Here is an 18,818-nt window from a genome sequence, read left to right on the forward strand (position 1 = left end):
TCCAGGAGGCATCTCTCACTGGGCATGTTTCTTGTGTATTGTAAATCCTGCAGGAGCACATCTGAAAGCCAGCTTTTATCGTTTGCCCCTCGATGTTCATCACTTTCTTTATATAAAAAAGCTATGACATTTTTGTGTACACTGGAAATTTTTACCCTGCTTTCTCTCCGGGTATCTTTGTATTTCAAACAAAGCATATCTGTTATTTTCTGCAGCTGCTTCAGTGTGTCCCAATTGCATCTGTCTCCGTTCCTGTCATATAAAAACCAGCCTGTGTTTAATTCTTTACCCATCATAACTCTTTAAAGAAACTGGAATTTTACAACCAGCTTCTGGAGCAGGAAATCGGTTTCATACCACTCTTCGGAAATTCAAAAAATATGCCCATGGCTTTGCAAGATGCGCAATAAATTCAGACGTCGTTTTGTGCCAACCATCACTGACAACTTGGACCATTTTGGAAAAGACTAATCCCATTAAAACAGCAGAAAAAACGCATAAAAGTTGAATGTGTTATGATTACTAATATGCATATTTATTTTTAACGTATAGCATTTTTATTGATTGTTTGAAAATTATTGCCAGAAATGTGGCTGCCAGACTTGGTTGCGCCAACTTAAATCAACTTAGTGCAAACACAGCTCAATTTAAATAATTTCCTAAGATTAATTGTGACATGCCTCAACGTACTTTGAGCCAACATCACATCAACCGATTATGATTTTATGATGATTCATGGACAGGAAGGAAAGTTTTTCAGTCGGGAGGAAGTTACATTTCACTCCAGGTTTGGCTCTGTTATTGGAAAATAACTGCTGTTCAGGTAATTGACAACAAGGCCTGCTCAGTCACATGACACCTGCCTCGTGACGCATGAATGCTGCTTAGCTGATCTGCATTTAGCTCCAAGACGTTTAATAAATCAACTGAATATATTTCTAATGCACCTCCGGCTCGACTCATCAAATTAGAATGAAATTCAGTTTAACATATGCAAATGTCAGCATTGTTTACTGCAAGAAGAATCAATGCTGCCATTACTTATTGATTACAGTTAAATTTCAATTCATCTTCTTGTTATTGCACAGACATCCCTTTAAGATATTTGCCTTTAATGGACCACTTAAGCAACAGCCCGTAGACTTTTCTTTTTATTGTATCTTGCCAAGTCAAGAAGTTGACCTAACAATTCTTTTAAATTACTCAGTGACTGTTTTCAAGTAAGTGGATGCAAACTCAGCCACAACACTGACTATTATATTCAATAACAGAATGAATTGTAACTCTTCCTCATATTTTTCTGACCTCACTTTAATATCAGAATGCACCATTTAATCAGGCTGCACTACTTTACAGCAGGAGTGGAGTGCCATGACCATGAACAGTCTCCATTGTTTGTAGTAATGGCCTTCAGTCTGCAGTCTCCACTCTCTTAGTATTTTCTTTACTAGCAGGAAGCTTCATTTAAACTCTAAATCTGACTTATTGTGAAACTTGGAGAAGAAAGTTACGTAGGAATTAGTGTATTAAAGCTATGAAATCCATTTAATATTTACTACGTTGTTTTTTTTACCCATTGTAGCAGCTATTTAAATACACACAGCTGAGAAATAAGGAAAATGTATTATTCCAGTTTACATATCACATCAGTCATAGCCTTCTTGTCAATCTTGAATTCAAATCTGTAACAACACAGCTACATGCAATTACATTAACTGCATACACTGTTACAAATGTGAGTGGATGTTTTTACATGCTAAACATCTAAATAAATGAGGTTTTGATTAATTAAATCAATGCTATGGAATAAAAATATAGAACATATATATATATATATATAAACATCTATTCTGATAGGCACATTAATCAATTTATTAATTAAAAAATTAAAATCTAACACCTTTGAAAAAAATTAAAAAATGGACAGTATTCAGGGAACTATAATAATTTTAATTTATCAGTTAATTAATGGAATTTACTTTATTTTTACCACTTGCAGCTGTCCTAATAATTAGGGTCAGTTGCATCATTTGTCTTTCTCTATTCAAATAAATATTGTGAATAATTCTTCCTATGTGATCATATTTAAGTGGTATGGGTAATTTGCAAACAGATGTGAGTTTAATGTCATAACAATTTGGTTGGTCTACACTAAACAATCTCTGAGTAACTGTGACAAATGCAAAAAAATGTTGCAACCCTCCCCTGTTTCCCCTATGCAATTCTAATACAAACATAAATATTTGCAAACGGTCTTTGTTTTTAAAGTTATGCACCCATTTTCCCAGAAAACAAACAAACAAAAAAATCAAAACAAATCATAACATGGTGTGGTGCGAGGCTTAGTGAATAACTGTGACGTAGTAACTAATTAAAAAAAGTAAACAATGCAAAACAAGATGTTCAACTTACTTTAATTGTTCTCCCGTGTTCGTCACCTGTTACAGCACTAAAAGTCCAATAGGAACCACACGGTGACCGCCGCAGACACGTGTAATAATTGTCTGACAAAAGAACGACCAGTATTTCCTTTCGGAGCGGTGTGGCGGTGAGAATAAGTCGCTCCATCTTTTATAAATGCCCCACATGGTCCCCAAACACTTAATTATCGCTAGGTAAGGCAGTGTGGACTGTCCTCCTCTCGATGATTGACAGCGGGGTGAAGTGAAGTGGCTTTGAAGGGGTTGAAGGACCCTTTTGCCGAGCGGTTGTATCGATAATTCAAATATGTTAAACTCTCTATCACTAATTACACATCTGAAGTTGTTGTTTCTATTGTTTTTGAAGACTGACTGCGCGAGTAAAGCGCTAAAATGCGTGGATGTGTTTCTGTGTTTTTCGGTGCTCCCCTCTGTCTGTCGTTTTTTTGGTTTCGCCCAAACTTGGTTCAGATTTGAGTTCGTTTGCTCTGCTATCTGGGATCGCTCTATTGGAGGTGAAGGACCGCCTGTCCCCTCTCTGCCTGGGCTGTCAATGGCTTTCGGGACGTGTTTTATTTGAATGTCTGGGCGATATAAGTGACCAATAATGGATATTCTATGGATATTATGGACCATACCGGCCGTAATAGCTGTTGAAGGTAAGCTAATGTTTCCATCCTTGCGGTTGAAGCCGCATCTTTTTGCCGGCTTTGAGTTTGAGACAAAGCGCGTGCATGAACGTTGGTTCGTTTTAATCACGGAAAGCAAACGGAAAATTAACCACTTTTCATTTCTGTTTTTTGTGCTTTAAAACGGCGTTTATAGTGCTTAGAGTCAGCTCAAAACAGCATGCAAGGGATGATGGTGGGACACAAAAACATGCTCCCGCATCCCCGCAGGTATACGGATGCTGTTGAGCTTTAATGGCGTTAATTAAGGGGATAAAATTAGCGAAAGCTAGCTAAAACAGGCTAGAAAACGTTAAATCTCTGTCACGTATGTTGCATCCCGTGTGTCCGTGGAGGTGTGTCACCCGGTTTGGTCCTAGTTTGTGAAAGACAAACGTCTCCTTGAGCCCCTTTCAGTGTGTCCGTGACTAAATACGCAAATATAAATGCTGAAAATGGACATAGTTTAACTTAAATAAAAGGCCCTGTTTGTTTCATTTGTACGCAAATATTGGCTAAGCAGTAACAGGCAGCGTGGCTCAAAGCACAATGACACAGGTTGAATGGTGAAAATAATCTCTATAATATGTATTTAATGTGTGTGTCCATAGAGCTCAAAATTAAATGTATAGTGGTCTTACTATACTTACCTTTTACAACGTTCAAACAAATAACACACGTAGTACTTAAAGGGACTGTAATTCTGACATCTGCCCTTTAATTTTGTAAAAAAAACATTTTGAGATTAAAAAAGAGACATCTCTTTTTAATTCAGGTGGTGTCAGTCTTTATTGCAGAATATATTTTGCAGGTAAATTTTGCATAAGTGCACTCAGTTTTCCCTATGACATGACAGCAGACGTTTGCCACAATGAAGACTGGAAAGTGTCACCCCAGTCATACATTTATTCAGGCTATTTTTAGGATGCTGTCAGAAAACAAACATGTCTTCTTCCTCTGGTCACTTTAACTAAACCTCATAATTGCAGGTGGAGCCAAGAAACTATGTAGAAACTCAACTAAATGAAACCACGGGATAAAACGACAACAAAAAGCAAAACAGGGAAAGAACGTTTAGCTGCGTGTTTACTGTAAAATCATTTGTACGTGCACAAGAACATCTTAGATTTGCACAGCAAAGGTCGAAGGACCTGTCAGGTCGGATAAAGGACTGGCACAGACTTTGACAAACGTCATGCGTATTTATGCAGACTTGTCCTGACTGCTGCTGTTTATGCTTTCAATGTAGTTATCCAAGACCTAACAAAGCAATCTGGATGGCCTCCATTACCTTTCACATGGGCAGCTTTAAAATTGTGTCTTAGCTTTAAAATTTGACACAAAGCGTTTAAATTTATTTCGAGTTTGGTCACTATACATCCGTTCCAGGAATTATTTTATAAGTTTCACATGTACAATGCAGTCTCCACATTAAAAGCATGCTGGACAAATACAGATCACAATGTACAACATATGCTTCATACAATCCATTAATTGTATTTTTTATTAGAGAATATTAAATATGTATTGATGTAATGTATGTTTTTCCGTCGTATCTTTTTTGTAAGCATAATAAAAAAAAATCTGCTGTGTTCCCTTTAAAACTGGATAAATTATACTGTTATGTCCCACATGTTTATTGTTTTTTAAATAATATATTTAATATTAATATATCACACTGAATATATTTTAGATTTAAATAGAATATATTTAGTAAAAAATACGTACTACAAAATTCATAACAGATAACTGAGTATCGTCATCCTGTACATCTCTACAGTGTTCAATATGATTTGTTTTCTTTTAATTACTAGTATTATGATCGCTTGATTGCTATTATAACTGTTATTTATTTTTTGATTTTATCTTTGCTGTGCTGTCTAAGAGCAAGTGAACCACAGGATGTGAAAAATGCCAAAAATAACAGATTGACACTACGCAGTGTCCACTTCCCATTCTTTATTACGCAAACATGGCCACAGTTACTTTTTTTCTACATGTAAAATCTACTGTGAGGCGTATGTGTAAGCTGAGAGCAAGCAGTGCTTCAAATACCAATCGACTTGGTTCCTCACAGTTATTTCAGTGTGTTGAGGTGCACCTCTTGCTCGATTAAGAAGGTGCTGCTGATATTAAGAGTTACACTACATATACAGTGTGCGTGTTTCAGTATATTTCGGGCTTGTGGTGTTTCACTTTTTGGTTCGTAAACCAGCTAGTCACGTCGCCAACCCAGTACAGCCCCCCCTCCATTTTACCCTGTGAATCACCCTAGCCAAACATCCAATGAAGTTGCAAGGATGGCTTACGTATGAGAAATAAAGGGTTGAAAAAGAGGTCACTGCAGCTCTAATCCGAAAAAAAAGCAACATCCCAGCATGCAACAGAAAAGAAGCCTCGAGTGGATCGTTTTGACACGTTTAGTGCTGGGACACTACATTCCCTCTATTGTTGTTTTCTTTAATAGGGAGTGACATCTTTGCATTAATTCAGTTTTTTTTTTACTGGCGAACGTTACCTGCTAAATATGTACCATACTGTACCGTCGCATTGCATAAATCGCTGATTACCGAAGCATTACATATACTGTGGGAAGGATTTGGTGAAAATTTTGACAGTACATTAATTTACTTTATTAATTTAGTGTATTTCTAATGGAATCATAATTCCCCATTTGTTGAAGTTGAGAACAAACACATGAAATAATCAATAAATCACACAGGGACCGTTCTGGAGAGGATTAGAGGATTAAAACTGGGGCCAAACTTAAGAAAATCCTATCTGTGTCCCAAGTATTAATTTTGCGAATGGCGTCAACAGTGCACACCATGTAACAGGGTTGCTGCGGATCCTTAAAAAGTCTTGAAAAGGCATTGAATTCATTAATCTAGAAATAAGGCCTTAACTGGTATTAAATTGACTTAAATTTATCTTTTAAAAGTCTTAAAAATGCTCAGACATGGAAAGTAGGATTTTATGAACGTTTTTTTTCTGACGCTGCATTGTAAAATCTCAAAATACTTGGTAACATTTATTTTTTTCTTACATTTTTTTTTAAATTTCCCACTTCTGTTGGTAAACTAAATACTAAATACTTTTATAATTATATAATATGTTCATTGTCTTCCATGTGTTCCACTCTAAAACGGGTTGTTTTTTCAACATGAGACATATATTATCGAACTTTTTCACTGGACAAGAAAAACAAAAGTCATGTTTTACAATAAAAACAGTTTGGGCAAAAATAATATTGTCCCTCTCCAATTTTTGTTACAAGAAAGTTGGTCTTAAACGTCATTCGGAGCGGCATTAAAAACTTCTAAAGTCTTAAGTCTACCTTTCCTTAAGCTGCAGGAACCCTGATGTAGAGTCTGTAATAATGTAAACTGGCCTTGAAATGCTAATGTTTGGATTTAGCCCGTGACGTTTTTTCTCAGCATCATCTCTATTCACTCTACTCTCTCTGCTGATATATTGGGCAACTATAAATGCAGTCCATTCATCAGTAGCATACAGCCATTTTTCAAAAGGCATTTAATTTACCCTACCAAATGTGAAACAACTCTAAATTGTTGATCAGCGCTAATGTAATCTGCCATTGATGCCAGTTCTTATTGGTTTAGTTAACAGGAACAGACAGACTCTTTTCGAAAATTAATGGAGGTAGTACTGCCAAGGAAATTAGCCTAGCTATGTCAAACATGTCTATGAAAACACACTGTGGATTTATCCCTTCATTAGTTTGCCCATTCATTGTCATCAGTGCTCAGCTGACAGCCACACTAACAACGGCGCTCATCTAATTCTGTTGAGTGGATATTCTCGGATTCATCCCCGGCCATAAAACTGTAGTAGCCTGCATTGTTGGGAGGAGATGAAATTTACTAGACGGATCATTTGGTTTTTCAGCCCCCTCCTCCTTCCCTTTCTATTGTGGTATTACAGTTTGTGCTGTGCAAACACAGTTTTCTGGGAGGGTTGGTGTTGCTATGATGCAATAACAACCTCCTCCAGACTTGTATGCAAGTTGTTGTTTGGGTCAAAGGGATGATAGATGACTTTGATACAGCATTTCTTTTCTGTTTTTCTCTAAGGGAACATAATGGGACAGAAACCACAGTAGAGGATGGTGAAATGGGGTAGAATGAGATCACAGCATGGAGTCTTTAAAAAATGTCTAGCAGATTTGATTGCATTTCAATATGCACTGCATTCCTTCAGCGCTCTGCTGAGCACTGGAGCCCACTCAGTTTAAAGTTGGCAAACGCTGAACAAGTTGATGTTTTAAATTTTTTTTGTTTTGATTTAATTTAGTAAATTACACTGTAAAATCTGACAAGTTGATTTTACTTAAAAATATCTAGGAAACGGATTTCCTTGAAAAATGTAAGTAAATTAAAGTATTGATATTAATATATGTTAATTTTCTATCTTATTAAGTTTACTTCAAATTTAGTTAAATTTACTTAATTTTGTGAAGTTGTTGCAACTTAAAAATAACAAGTTGAATTAAATCAATCTTTCTAAGTTTTAGCAACTTCGGTAAACAAAGTTTAATGTGGTATATATATCTGTATTCTGCTGGTTGCATACTAGTCATCGTATATGTATTGTCTTAAATATGCCAACAAAACAGAACTCGCAGAAGTCAGACTAACTTGGCTTACTAGAGTTGCTAACGCTTAGAATGGCTGAGGTAATTTAATTTGTCATTTTTTAACTTGCAACAAATTTAAGTTAATACAGCAACATTTCAAGTAAACTTTACGCTTTGATATAAAGTAAACATAGATTAAGGTTCAAACTTATATTTACTTATCAGTTTCCAAGATTATTGTAAGTAAGATCAGCTTGTCAGATTTTACAGTGTACCCATATTTTATTTTTGCATCTCCCTTTCAGCATTAATTTTCTCACAAAATATAAGCTAGTTTGACTATTCAAGGCACAGCATATTCTTAATGTTTTGAAATTCCTGCCAAGTTTGGTAAAGATGCTTTCATATGTAAATAGCTTTTTTTTTTTTAAACCGGAATTGTTTTGTAAGGAATAGACGTGAGTGTAACATGGAAGCATTATGTTATGTGGAAGAGTAACAAAAGACAGACGGAGGCGGGCTCCAAAATGGGATTAGATAAAGGTAAAATGAGCGACCGTATACAATCCAGTGTTTTCTCAGTCCACCCAATGAGCAGATGCGGGGAGCTGGCCTGCACGCCAACCGCCACAGTAGGCTTTCACAAAGAATCTGTCTCTATTCAAGCCTTAATCCATGCTGCCGAGGGCCCAGGCATTGTCACTTTGCATGCAAAATTTCAATTAGTGCTGGTACCAGTTGTTTCACTTGAAGGGGGGTGTCACATTTCAGAGACATCTATGGCTACCTTTAGGGTGAGATTAAGGCAGAAGTGTCACCGCTTTGCTTAAGAAAATTTTGCATTGCATAAGGTTACTGACACTAGTGCTGAGCTGCTTTGTTTTAACATGGCCACTGTATGCACTGCACCAGTAGTTCCCAACTGGGCTAGCCGCTGGGTCCACATTTCTCTTTAGGTCATTAGTTCAAGATCCAAACATAAGAGAAATGACCACATATTCTATTAGATTTGATAAATTTTAAATAACATTAAAACCTTAAAACATATTAAAACCAAATGAAGTAACCAAATGTGTGATTTATTAAAACAAAAAAGGGGGCTTTTTTAATTTCTTTAGTAATTTTTTTTTTTATTATTATTATTATTATTATTATTATTATTATTATTATTATTATTATTATTATTATTATTATTTTAATTTCTGGCAATAATTTATTTTATTTGATTTCTTAAAAAACATTTTTATAATTTTCTTTTTCTCATAAAAGTTTTGGTGATTTTTTTTTCTTTTAATTTTTTTTGGGTGATTTTTGAAGACAACGTGACTTCCAAAATAAAAATCCCCCAAATTACACAATTTATCACAGCCAGAAACTGTTGGGACCAGTTGGAAACCACTGCACCAGACTTTAGTGAAATTACAGTATGTTAGAATCTACTATATATGAAGTTTATTATCTCAAAGTCAAGTAGGAAAAAATGGATGATTTGTTACAACTTTCAGATGCGGGATTACAGTGTTGTAGGTTTCTGTCCCAGCTGGCTCTGTTAGCAAAACAGTTGCGTATGTTGCTCCTGGCTGCAGCGTGTTCAGCCAGTTAAACTAAGGATTCAGTTCAGGACATGATGGACTGTTCGACACTGTTTCCATGCTTTCAGCTGTTTGACTCTGACTGCGGTTCACTGACACGAGCCAACTCAGTCATTCCCTCCTGCCTTGTTCCAATCCACACATATTTGCCCTCCGGAGGTGATGCTAAAATGATGGCAGTTCAGCTTGTGGAACATGTTTGACAAAAGAACTGAAGTTTAAGAAATTTAATAGTGGGTTCAAAATGGTATTAAAGTATTATTCAGATGGATTCAGGATGTCATGTGTGGCCTTGGAAAGTCTTTTGACGAGCCATGTTGGTACTTTTAGAGTCTGCTGCTCTTCATTCTTGACATCATTACACTTCACTAAAACAACGCAAGGTGCAAATAATGACATGTTGAGTACACAAAGGGAACCATGGGGGTATGAGAACCTATGAGTAGTACTAGAGTGCCCTAGGAATGAGCCCTAAAACCCTGAAATGAGTTAGCATTTTAGAACTCATGGTTCCCTCGTCTGGAGGTCAAGGGTTTTTTAAAAGGATTGTGGTTAGCCTAAAATAAGGTCTAAGGTTAACACAAGAAGATTTTCTTGTTTTGTTCTACAGCATAAAAAACATCAGTAAATACTGTTGTGTACTGATGTTGAGTCATACGACCGTGATGCAGTTCGTTTGTCTAGCTTAGCTAGCCTAGCTTTTTACCTTTAGCAATTTTGCATTTTGCATTTACGCTTAAAAAATGCCAAAAGTTGTGTTCATTTGTGATGAACACAAGATTATCAGATTAGTGTGCTATCAAACGTGTAAGTATCATAAAGATTTGTTTGCCATAGAGCTTATTTTCTACCATAATCCAAAATCTAATGGAAAAATCCCATAGACTTTTTGATGAAGGAACCAGGGCAATGCTAACTTCCACAGAGGCCTTCAGAAAAATGTCATCCATTGATCATGCTTTATTTATGTTTGATGCATTCATGAGGGTCCACACGGCCAAAGTGATGTCACACCATCAGACTCGCCCCTTCACAGGGGTCCTGTTTGGCAGTTTTTATCCTGTCTGTGCACATCTGACATTTTCTAACTATGTAGATGTAGCTGGTTGGAGAAAATTGTAAAACTACGCTAAAGACATGAGTTTACACTGACACCTACAGTTTGCCATGAGGAGAAACCTGCAGAGTATAAAAGACCTGAACATTTCCTTGTTATGACTCTGCATCAAATCATATCTCTGTGACCGTCTGTGTGGGAAGCATATCTGTGATTTAAATGTGTGGACCAAATGTTTGTGTCCAGTTTTTCCCAGTGGCTACTTATGATTTTGCAGCAAAAAAAAAAACAAAAAAAATCCCCCATGGCTCAAAAAACATTTTCCACATAAACCACGATTGTAAAAGAGATGTCTGTAAAGCTGTTGAACTACAAACAAGGTCAGATATTGCTCTTTTAAATTTTTAATCCATGGAAATGTTATATTTGTTAAACTTTTCTCAAAATGAGAAAAGCAGTTTAAAATTCTGTTACATCTTAACACTGTAAAATCTTTGAGCTTGAAATAACTCCTGGGTGTGGCCAGTGGAACGCATACCACGGAAGTAAACCTGGATGCTAGAAACTTTGTTTTTTTTGTGCCTTTTTTTATGCACCAGGCAAGCAGTTCCTTTCTAGATTTAATAAGTGTCATCTTGAGGACCAGTACCTAGGTATTATCATACATCGATGGCATGGGTAACACACCTAGTTTGTTTTATCACATGTGGGTTAATACAACTGTTTGACATAGAGTGGCACCCCAATGTCCCATTTCACGCTGAAAAATCTGCATGTTTTTACACAATGCAGCACATGACTTGGGTTCTGGTTGCTGCTGCTACAGCATAATTCCCACAGATCTCCATGCTCGGATTGTGTATCATATTTTAGTCAAGTTTGCTTATGTTCACTTCCATGAGTCCAGCGCAGAGTTAAGAGCAGAGGGATCAGTTTACCAACGTTCTGAATTTAACTACCACATTGGGAAGTACCATTATACTTTTAAAAACACAGTATGGCCTACTGAACGACAACTTCAGAAGCTGAGCCAAAAAAAAAATCAGCTGTATCACACTGCATAGACTGCTCCTAGTGGCTTAACACTTAATATTGCTATATGGCCGTATGCAGTGTGCACTGTGCTCTTTGTTTTCACACGCCCTCTTTCACTAGATTTCATTTACTGTAGATTTAGTGCATTAAGAGTGACTTTTTCCCCACTTTTGGTATTAATATTTTGTTAAAGAAGGAACAGGTGTTTAATCTTCTGTCTCTTTGGTCTGTAATCAGGCCTGTTTAGTTTGCTGAGGCCAGCTGGTCAGATATGGCTACTTGATGCTATCAGAAAATGAAAATATTTTCGGAGTCAACAGGTGTTTCGAGTGTTTCTCTCCAGAGAATGACATCAGCTGAAAACAGTGGGTTCATTTAAAAGTATATATAGGGTGCATTAGACTCCCAGGGCGCATTTTAGACTTTAGAAAGATTTGATTTAAAGTACAGCCTCTCTTAGTAAATAATGATAATTTTTCTCCGAAGTATTGTGTATTTCTTTATAAATAGTGTGTGCTACAATGTGCATATCCTGAGTGGATAATTTTAGAACAATTGAAAATGTGATAAACAAAAGCACAGAACTTGGAAAGAAGATGAATCACACTGTGCTGAGATTTTTTTTTAAAAAAGTGCTTAATTTATTTGTTCTAAAACAAAGGGTCCTTGTGTAGCTGAAATAATGATTTTCAGAGTTTTAAAATATCTGTTTATCCAAAACAGAAAAGAAACAACAACTTGAGAGCTGTGATTCATACTTGCATGAGCAGAGATATTATTATATGATCACAACAATGAGGAAATCTGTCACAAGTACATACATGTGTCTCTTGGCGGAGGAAGTCCGACAGGATATCTTAATCTATTATCGCATCAGATCTTAAACACACAAGATAAAAAGCTGTAACCAACCCCGCTTTCACTTAATATTAGGGTTGATCATATCAAACAAAAGCACATGTGGATTAAATGATAGTGAAACTTAAGTCTAAGCACTTGATATATCCTTCTTTAAGTGCCTAAAAGGTGGCATTTACTTTTGAAGTGAATTACTATTCCCAGAAAAAAACAACCAGTTGACTCTGAAATACTTTCCTTGATTGTCTAAACTTTTCTGGTGCTTATTTTTTCCATCTATGTGGCAGGAAGCCAGTAAAAGTTTCTCATAATACAAGTCCAACCCTAGAAACAAATCATACATAGGTCTTTATTATTCATGTCGGCAAAATTGATCCAAATGTAGTGCATGCATATTGAGGAACTTTTGTACGAGGCTTTATCACACAACACAATCTCTGTTCAGAAAATTGTACATTTCAAATTAAGTTTTTATATGACACTGGAGGTAGTGTGTGCTATGAATGGTGAAAAGATGCATTATGTTGAATGTATTATTTAGTGAGGATCAGCTGAATTAGGGGTCTTGAGATTTATTTTTCTTGCAGGGCTTTAAGGATAGGTGTGCCGTTTAATTTGAGGGCTATAATTGTTTCAGTATGTAGTTGGGAAAACAGGGTGGTGAAAAAGTGAAAGAGTATGACTAAGGCTATTTAGTTTGATCTTATCTTCGTCTAGTTTTAAACTGTTAGCAATAGGAGCACTATATCACTCACTATTATTTTAACTCAACATTTAAGCACAGGTTATTCTTTTCTTTTTCACATTATACCAGAAAGTATTTGTTATGTATATTCCCAATAGGGTTGTGCCATATTATATCATTCGTGATAATACCAGTATAATTTTTAATAATAATGATAATAAAAACTTTTTACATATTTTTACGTTTTGACAAAATGACATTGTACCGTTACGTTCTGCAGGAACAAGCATGGCTGAGAGCAAAATTGCTTAATGGCTATGTGGTGAAGGAGTCGAGTTAAAAAAAAGGAGAGTGACTGCAGTAGTGTGGATTCACTGGTGTCTGATTGTCAGGGCTGAGGGACAGTTTATGGTTGATTTTATTTTTTTGTACTATTTATATTTCACACTAACTATTTTTGTTTACAAACTAAAAAAAAAGATGATTTTCATTCAGTTTTTAATGAATATTTAAAGGCAATCTGTTATGTTTATGCTGACATAAAACTTCAACGCTTACTTTGTCATGATTTATTCTCTTAAAATTCATTATATATATATATATATATATAATTTTCAGTATTTTGTCATGTCATCAGAATTATTGTTCTTGCAAAAATACCCTTAAATATCATGATAATATTTTAGGGCTATATTTCCCACCCCAATTCCCAATCTAGTCAGCAGACTGATGTTCGTCTTCGTGACCAGTGGGCCAGCTTTGACCCCTATGGAATAAAATTTGCATGTGGCGTTTTCTTGCTGACTAGAGGGGAGTAGTCTGGATAAATATATACTTAAAGATGAAACTTGCTTTACCTCCATGTAACCTCTCTGATATTGCACACAGGAATCTAGATCAAGGATGTTCTTATATCCTGCTATCTTAATTAGCACATGTTAATTGGCAATGCGCAGTCTCTTGGTAAGTCATATTTATTAGGAAGAGCCTGATTCATCCCAACCTGCTGGGAATGGAAATCATTAGGGGACAGTGAAAAGTATTTCCAGATATTATTCATAACAGGAAACGTGTAAGCACTCAATCAAAATGGCCTCGCAACATTGAGGCCTAATTTGTCGTCTGAAGTCTTGTTGCAGTCTTCTTTATTTGACACAAGTCTCACCCATTATGTGGAATCAGCGCTATGGCTTTGTCACTTTACATTTTCTGTTTTTATCTAGGCAGTAAGACTGTTGAACGAGTTTGCTCAAAAGGCAGAGACGAACTGATCAATGTGACCCCCTGTTCCTGTCACATCCTTCATGTGAACGTTGAGTCATACACATTAGCAATATGGCGCTTATAATAATCAACCCAGCGATGCCAGCCAGAGAGAGAGAGGGACAGGAGGAGGAGGAGGAGGAGGGAGAGTGTACCCTGAGAGAGGTCAGACCTCGTTTCAGAGACCCCCATCCACACACACCCCAGGTACTGTGACACTGCCTTTATGAGTGTGCCCGGAGAACACAAACCCACCGGATTAGTGTCTGGCTCTCAATGTCCCCGGGAGCAGAGCCCATCGGCGGAGACAAAGCGGGGCTGATTGCGTTGTCATCTGCATCACAAAGGGAAGCCTTTTCTACCTGAACCGCTGCCTGTGCGCCGCTCCGCTCCACACATCACATCTATCAGCGACTCTAGCCCCACGTGACATCTGCCTTTTGTTTTTTTGTCCATCTCCGTCTCCCCCTCTTCCATTCTTTCTCTCTGACCCACACCGTCTGTCCACCATGGCCCACATCAACAGCAGGACCCCCTCCCCCCCACCCCATTCCCTCGTCTTCTTAGTCTGCACCAGCACTGACCGTTTTGTGTTTTTGCCGGTAGTTATGTGCTCAGAGCGGTACGCATCATCTTCTCCCGCTACGACGAGCTACTAACACATTTGTTGTCTTTCCTCTTTTCCCCCTCTGGCTCTGGCTGGCGAGCTGTGTCTCAGCTCCGCCAACATGCAGACACATCAGACAAAAAGCCCAGTCTCCCGCTGTCAGACCCCAACACGTCTATCGGTTTCACTCGGACAGAGAGAACACCCGAGCTGAGGTGCTGCCAGCAAGCAGACATGTTTTGTCTGATTAGTGCACTGGGCAGGCACGCTCTGCTCTTCTGTGACTGATGACTGATGTCTTGTGTTGGTGGCGCAGGCAGGTCCTGCAGCCATAACAGAAATAGATCAAGCTTCCCTATACGGATTATCTTCTTATGCGTATACATACTTACCATAAGCCTGATGTTGGCTTTTATATGCTTTGTTGTACTTCATCATCATCAGACCAACTACTTTTTAATAGGGCTGCATGGTTCTTAGCAAAATCTGAATCATGATTTTTCACCCTAAGACTTCGGATCTCGCTTCTCTCACGATTCTTTGTTTTTTACACAAAAACATTTATTGCACTCTAAGATGCTCAATTGAAAAAAAAAACAGGTCTGAGATGCTTGTTGTCTAGACAGAGCTTTAAATAGACACCATTAACATAACGTGCTTGACTTATATAAAACATCAGAGTACTGGACTTAAACTTAAGTCTCTTGTAACGAACAAAACAAAACCTTAAGTCTCTTTTCGTCTCTTAGTTTAGAACATCAAAGTGATTAACTTAAATGCTACTGAATATAAAAAATAGAACGTAAAGTAGGGATTGACAGATTATCGGCCTGGCAGATTATTGGGGCCATTGTTTGGCATTTTGCCGATTATCTGTCATAATTTTATTTTAATGATCCCTGATAAGATAAATTAATTAAACAGTGCAAAGAAAGTGTCAGCATGGGAGGAACCTTTACTTTGTAAAACCTCAGGGAGCTATTTTTATTTATTCATTTTTCGATTTAAATTTTAACTTTATTAAAAAAAGTTGCTGGGAACTTGCTGTATGAAATGTTGACAGTTTCAGTGTTAATTAAGAATTTGCTAAAAGCATTTATACAAAGTTTTGTTTAAATGGAGGTTATATTCCATATTATGTTATATTCCAAGTTCTAAATATTGACAGAAAGATCTTCAATTTTATTTTAAATGCATATTGGTTCCAAAATATTGTTTTTTTTATTAATTGTGCAACCCTGCTTTTTTTTGAAAGACACCATCTCCCTTTCATATTTTATGATGTGAATGTGCAATCCTCTTCATGCTGTGAGATAAAATTTTCATTTTGGGGGGAGAAACAGAGATGTTGGAGCTATCTCAGGCATGATAACTGAAGCTGAGAGGTACAGTTTCTATCTCCCATTTAAGAGGCTTCATGAATAAATTCAATAGATTAAACAGGGTATGACATTTAGAAAGCACGGGAAGGGACGGAAATGACTTCTTTTTGTCCTAAAGTGTGATAGTTGGTTTCTATTCACACGTAATTGCATTAGCTCAGAGAATAGGGAATTAACACAAGGCAATTAACTGATTTGGCCTTTGGCTGTGACTTGTCTGGTTTTAGAAAGCGGGAGCTCATCCTGTGTTTTCATAGATTAATTTAAAGATTGCATTCAATCAGACGCAGAACCTTGGAAACCCTGCAACAGGAGACTGCAGACCTTGACATAAAAATAAGAGTTAAATAACTTCATACATTTATCATTGGTGGGTGCAGAGCAGAAAACAAACATTGCTGTAAGATTTCAACCACCTGAAATTCGCTCTTTGTGAAAAAGACAGAGAGTGCAGGATGGAGAGGTAAGAGTCAAGGAATCTCAAAGGTGAGGGTCATCACAACAGCGGGGTATCTTAGTGCTTAATCGCCTATAGTCCAATTACCAAGGACTGCCAGGCCACGATGGCTAATTGTCAACAGTGAGGGTGTAATTTTCATTTCAACTTTGGGGGAAGAGATCTGCTGGGAACTGCTTTAGACACTGCAATTATTCTCTTCACCACAGAGAGTGGTGTTTTCTTAATGGGATTCTATCCATGTGTGTCATACACTGCGTGTACTGTACGTAGCACTGTGACACTTAACATTACACCCCGACCTGAACAGTACATTAAGAAAAGCTCCCGTTAGCTGATCTGCGCAGTTACATATTCATGCAGTCATAAGCACAAAAAGGCATGTTTTTTGGGTTGATGATTGTCTTAAGTGGTGGGTGTGAATAAATAGGAAATATTGATTTACCTCTTTAAAACAGATGAAATGCTGATTGTTGAGAATATTGTGAATTCAAATTTCACCAATTTATGACTAAAAGCATATTTAAATGCATATTTGCTAGAACTTGAATATATTGCCATGGTTTCAGGACCAAGATAAAATACTTTTATTGATTTCCAGGGAGGGAATTCAGGTGTTGCTGCAGCACAACACGCATTTGCAGATAGATAGAAAAGGGTACAAAATCAATAATTAGAAGTATGCAAAATAAAAATAGAAATTAAGTGGAAACTATACAAGAGAAATGCATCTTAGAATAGTCGTTTACGGTTTGTAAACAGTATCATCAGTGGAAGTGAAAGTGAAATTCAACCTCAGCTTTGTACGCTTGGTGTTTTGATTCTCTATATTTGCTTTTTTTTTTGGTGCTGTGTCCACGGTTTTGTGTACCTTTCTCTTGGATGCATGCAGCTTGCAATGTGTCACCTGGTCGCTACCTTTCAATAAAGTCCTGACCTCTGTGCATTGTGCCCAGAAATATGCAGAACATAACCCACAGACATGACTCATTTTACTTTCAGGATTTAATACTCCAAGCTCAGTGATCCAAACTTGCTGTTGTAATTCAAAAAGTCTAACAGAGGGCATGGGTTACAAATTAGCTATGGCTAGAAACCTGCATGTATTGCATCTACTTTGTATCTTATAAGAGAAGCAATGTTTAATGCATTTGTCCTTGTCAAAAAAACAAGTAAATTAAAAAAAAAAAAAAAAAAAGAATATAAGTCTTGAAGAGCTGCACAATTAAATCATATTATCCCAATTCAAGTTAGCGGAGCGCTAAACCGATAATAGCCAGCTGGGCAGGCGGAAGTCTCCAGTGCGCTTGCTCTGTGGTCCCAAAGATTTGGAAGCAGCGCTGATCATCTGAGTAATTTTATACTGCTGAAAAAAGCGCTTTTTTAGCCTCATGCACCACTGAGCAACTATCATAGGAATACGTGTGGTCCTACCTGCAGTGCTGTATCCAAGTCTCTCAATATAACGATAGTCTCTGCAGAGAAATACCCACCACACACTTTGAGAATCATACGTGATGATTGAGAGAGATTACCTTTGTATCTATATGGCTATGCATTGTGTTATTCAAAAAGTACGGCATAGTATACCTGTTAAAGTACAAGGCAAGCGGTACAGTACCCACAATCTGTGTTAATCTTAAATTAATGGCGCAAATATGTATATATTGGTCTCATATTTACTTATAGTCAACCTTAACAGTCTTAATGTAAATTAGTTGACAGTTTTTGGTATATGGTTAAGAGCTATTCTCAGCTTTAATTAAAAGTAGGATTCAAACCTTAGCAAGCTAGCAACTGCAGTGGTTATACAGTAGCAGGTCAGTCAGTTTTTGTACATATTTTTGCAAATCTTTTATATGAAACTATCAGAGGGAATATGCCTCCCCCTAAAGTAACCAACTGAGTTGTTGCCACGATGATCAGTGAGCATGCAATATATTTCAGCTCATCAGGAGGTGACAGGTGGAGCACACAGTGAGCCATACTGCGGCTTTACTGTGAGGATTTATTTTACTCCAAACAGAGGCATAATTTGGATTGATGAAATGCAGCGTTTATATTTCTTCCCTGACCTCATACCGCTGTAATCAGTCTACCTCGGCTTACAGGTCCAAAATCAATAACCTAGACTCAGCAAAGATTACACCCTTATGATTGTGTTTATGGAGCCCCATCAATTGACACTTCATTGTAG

At 37.1% G+C, this 18,818-nt stretch overlaps 1 protein-coding gene across 5 annotated transcripts in view; it reads left to right on the forward strand.

Annotated features, from left to right (window-relative positions):
* Positions 1–2,940: 2,940 nt before the first annotated feature.
* The window catches only part of ephb2b (eph receptor B2b), a 190,143-nt gene continuing 174,265 nt past the window's right edge, over positions 2,941–18,818 (forward strand). For all 5 annotated transcript variants that reach the window (XM_042509373.1, XM_042509381.1, XM_042509389.1 and 2 more), the window contains exon 1: positions 2,941–3,079. In XM_042509373.1, coding sequence (XP_042365307.1) covers positions 3,028–3,079 — 52 coding nt within the window. In that variant the 5' untranslated portion in view covers positions 2,941–3,027. The remainder of the gene's footprint in view (positions 3,080–18,818) is intronic.

This window comes from Plectropomus leopardus, chromosome 2 (genome assembly GCF_008729295.1).
Source record: "Plectropomus leopardus isolate mb chromosome 2, YSFRI_Pleo_2.0, whole genome shotgun sequence".
In the NCBI taxonomy this organism is placed as follows: Eukaryota; Metazoa; Chordata; class Actinopteri; order Perciformes; family Serranidae; genus Plectropomus; species Plectropomus leopardus.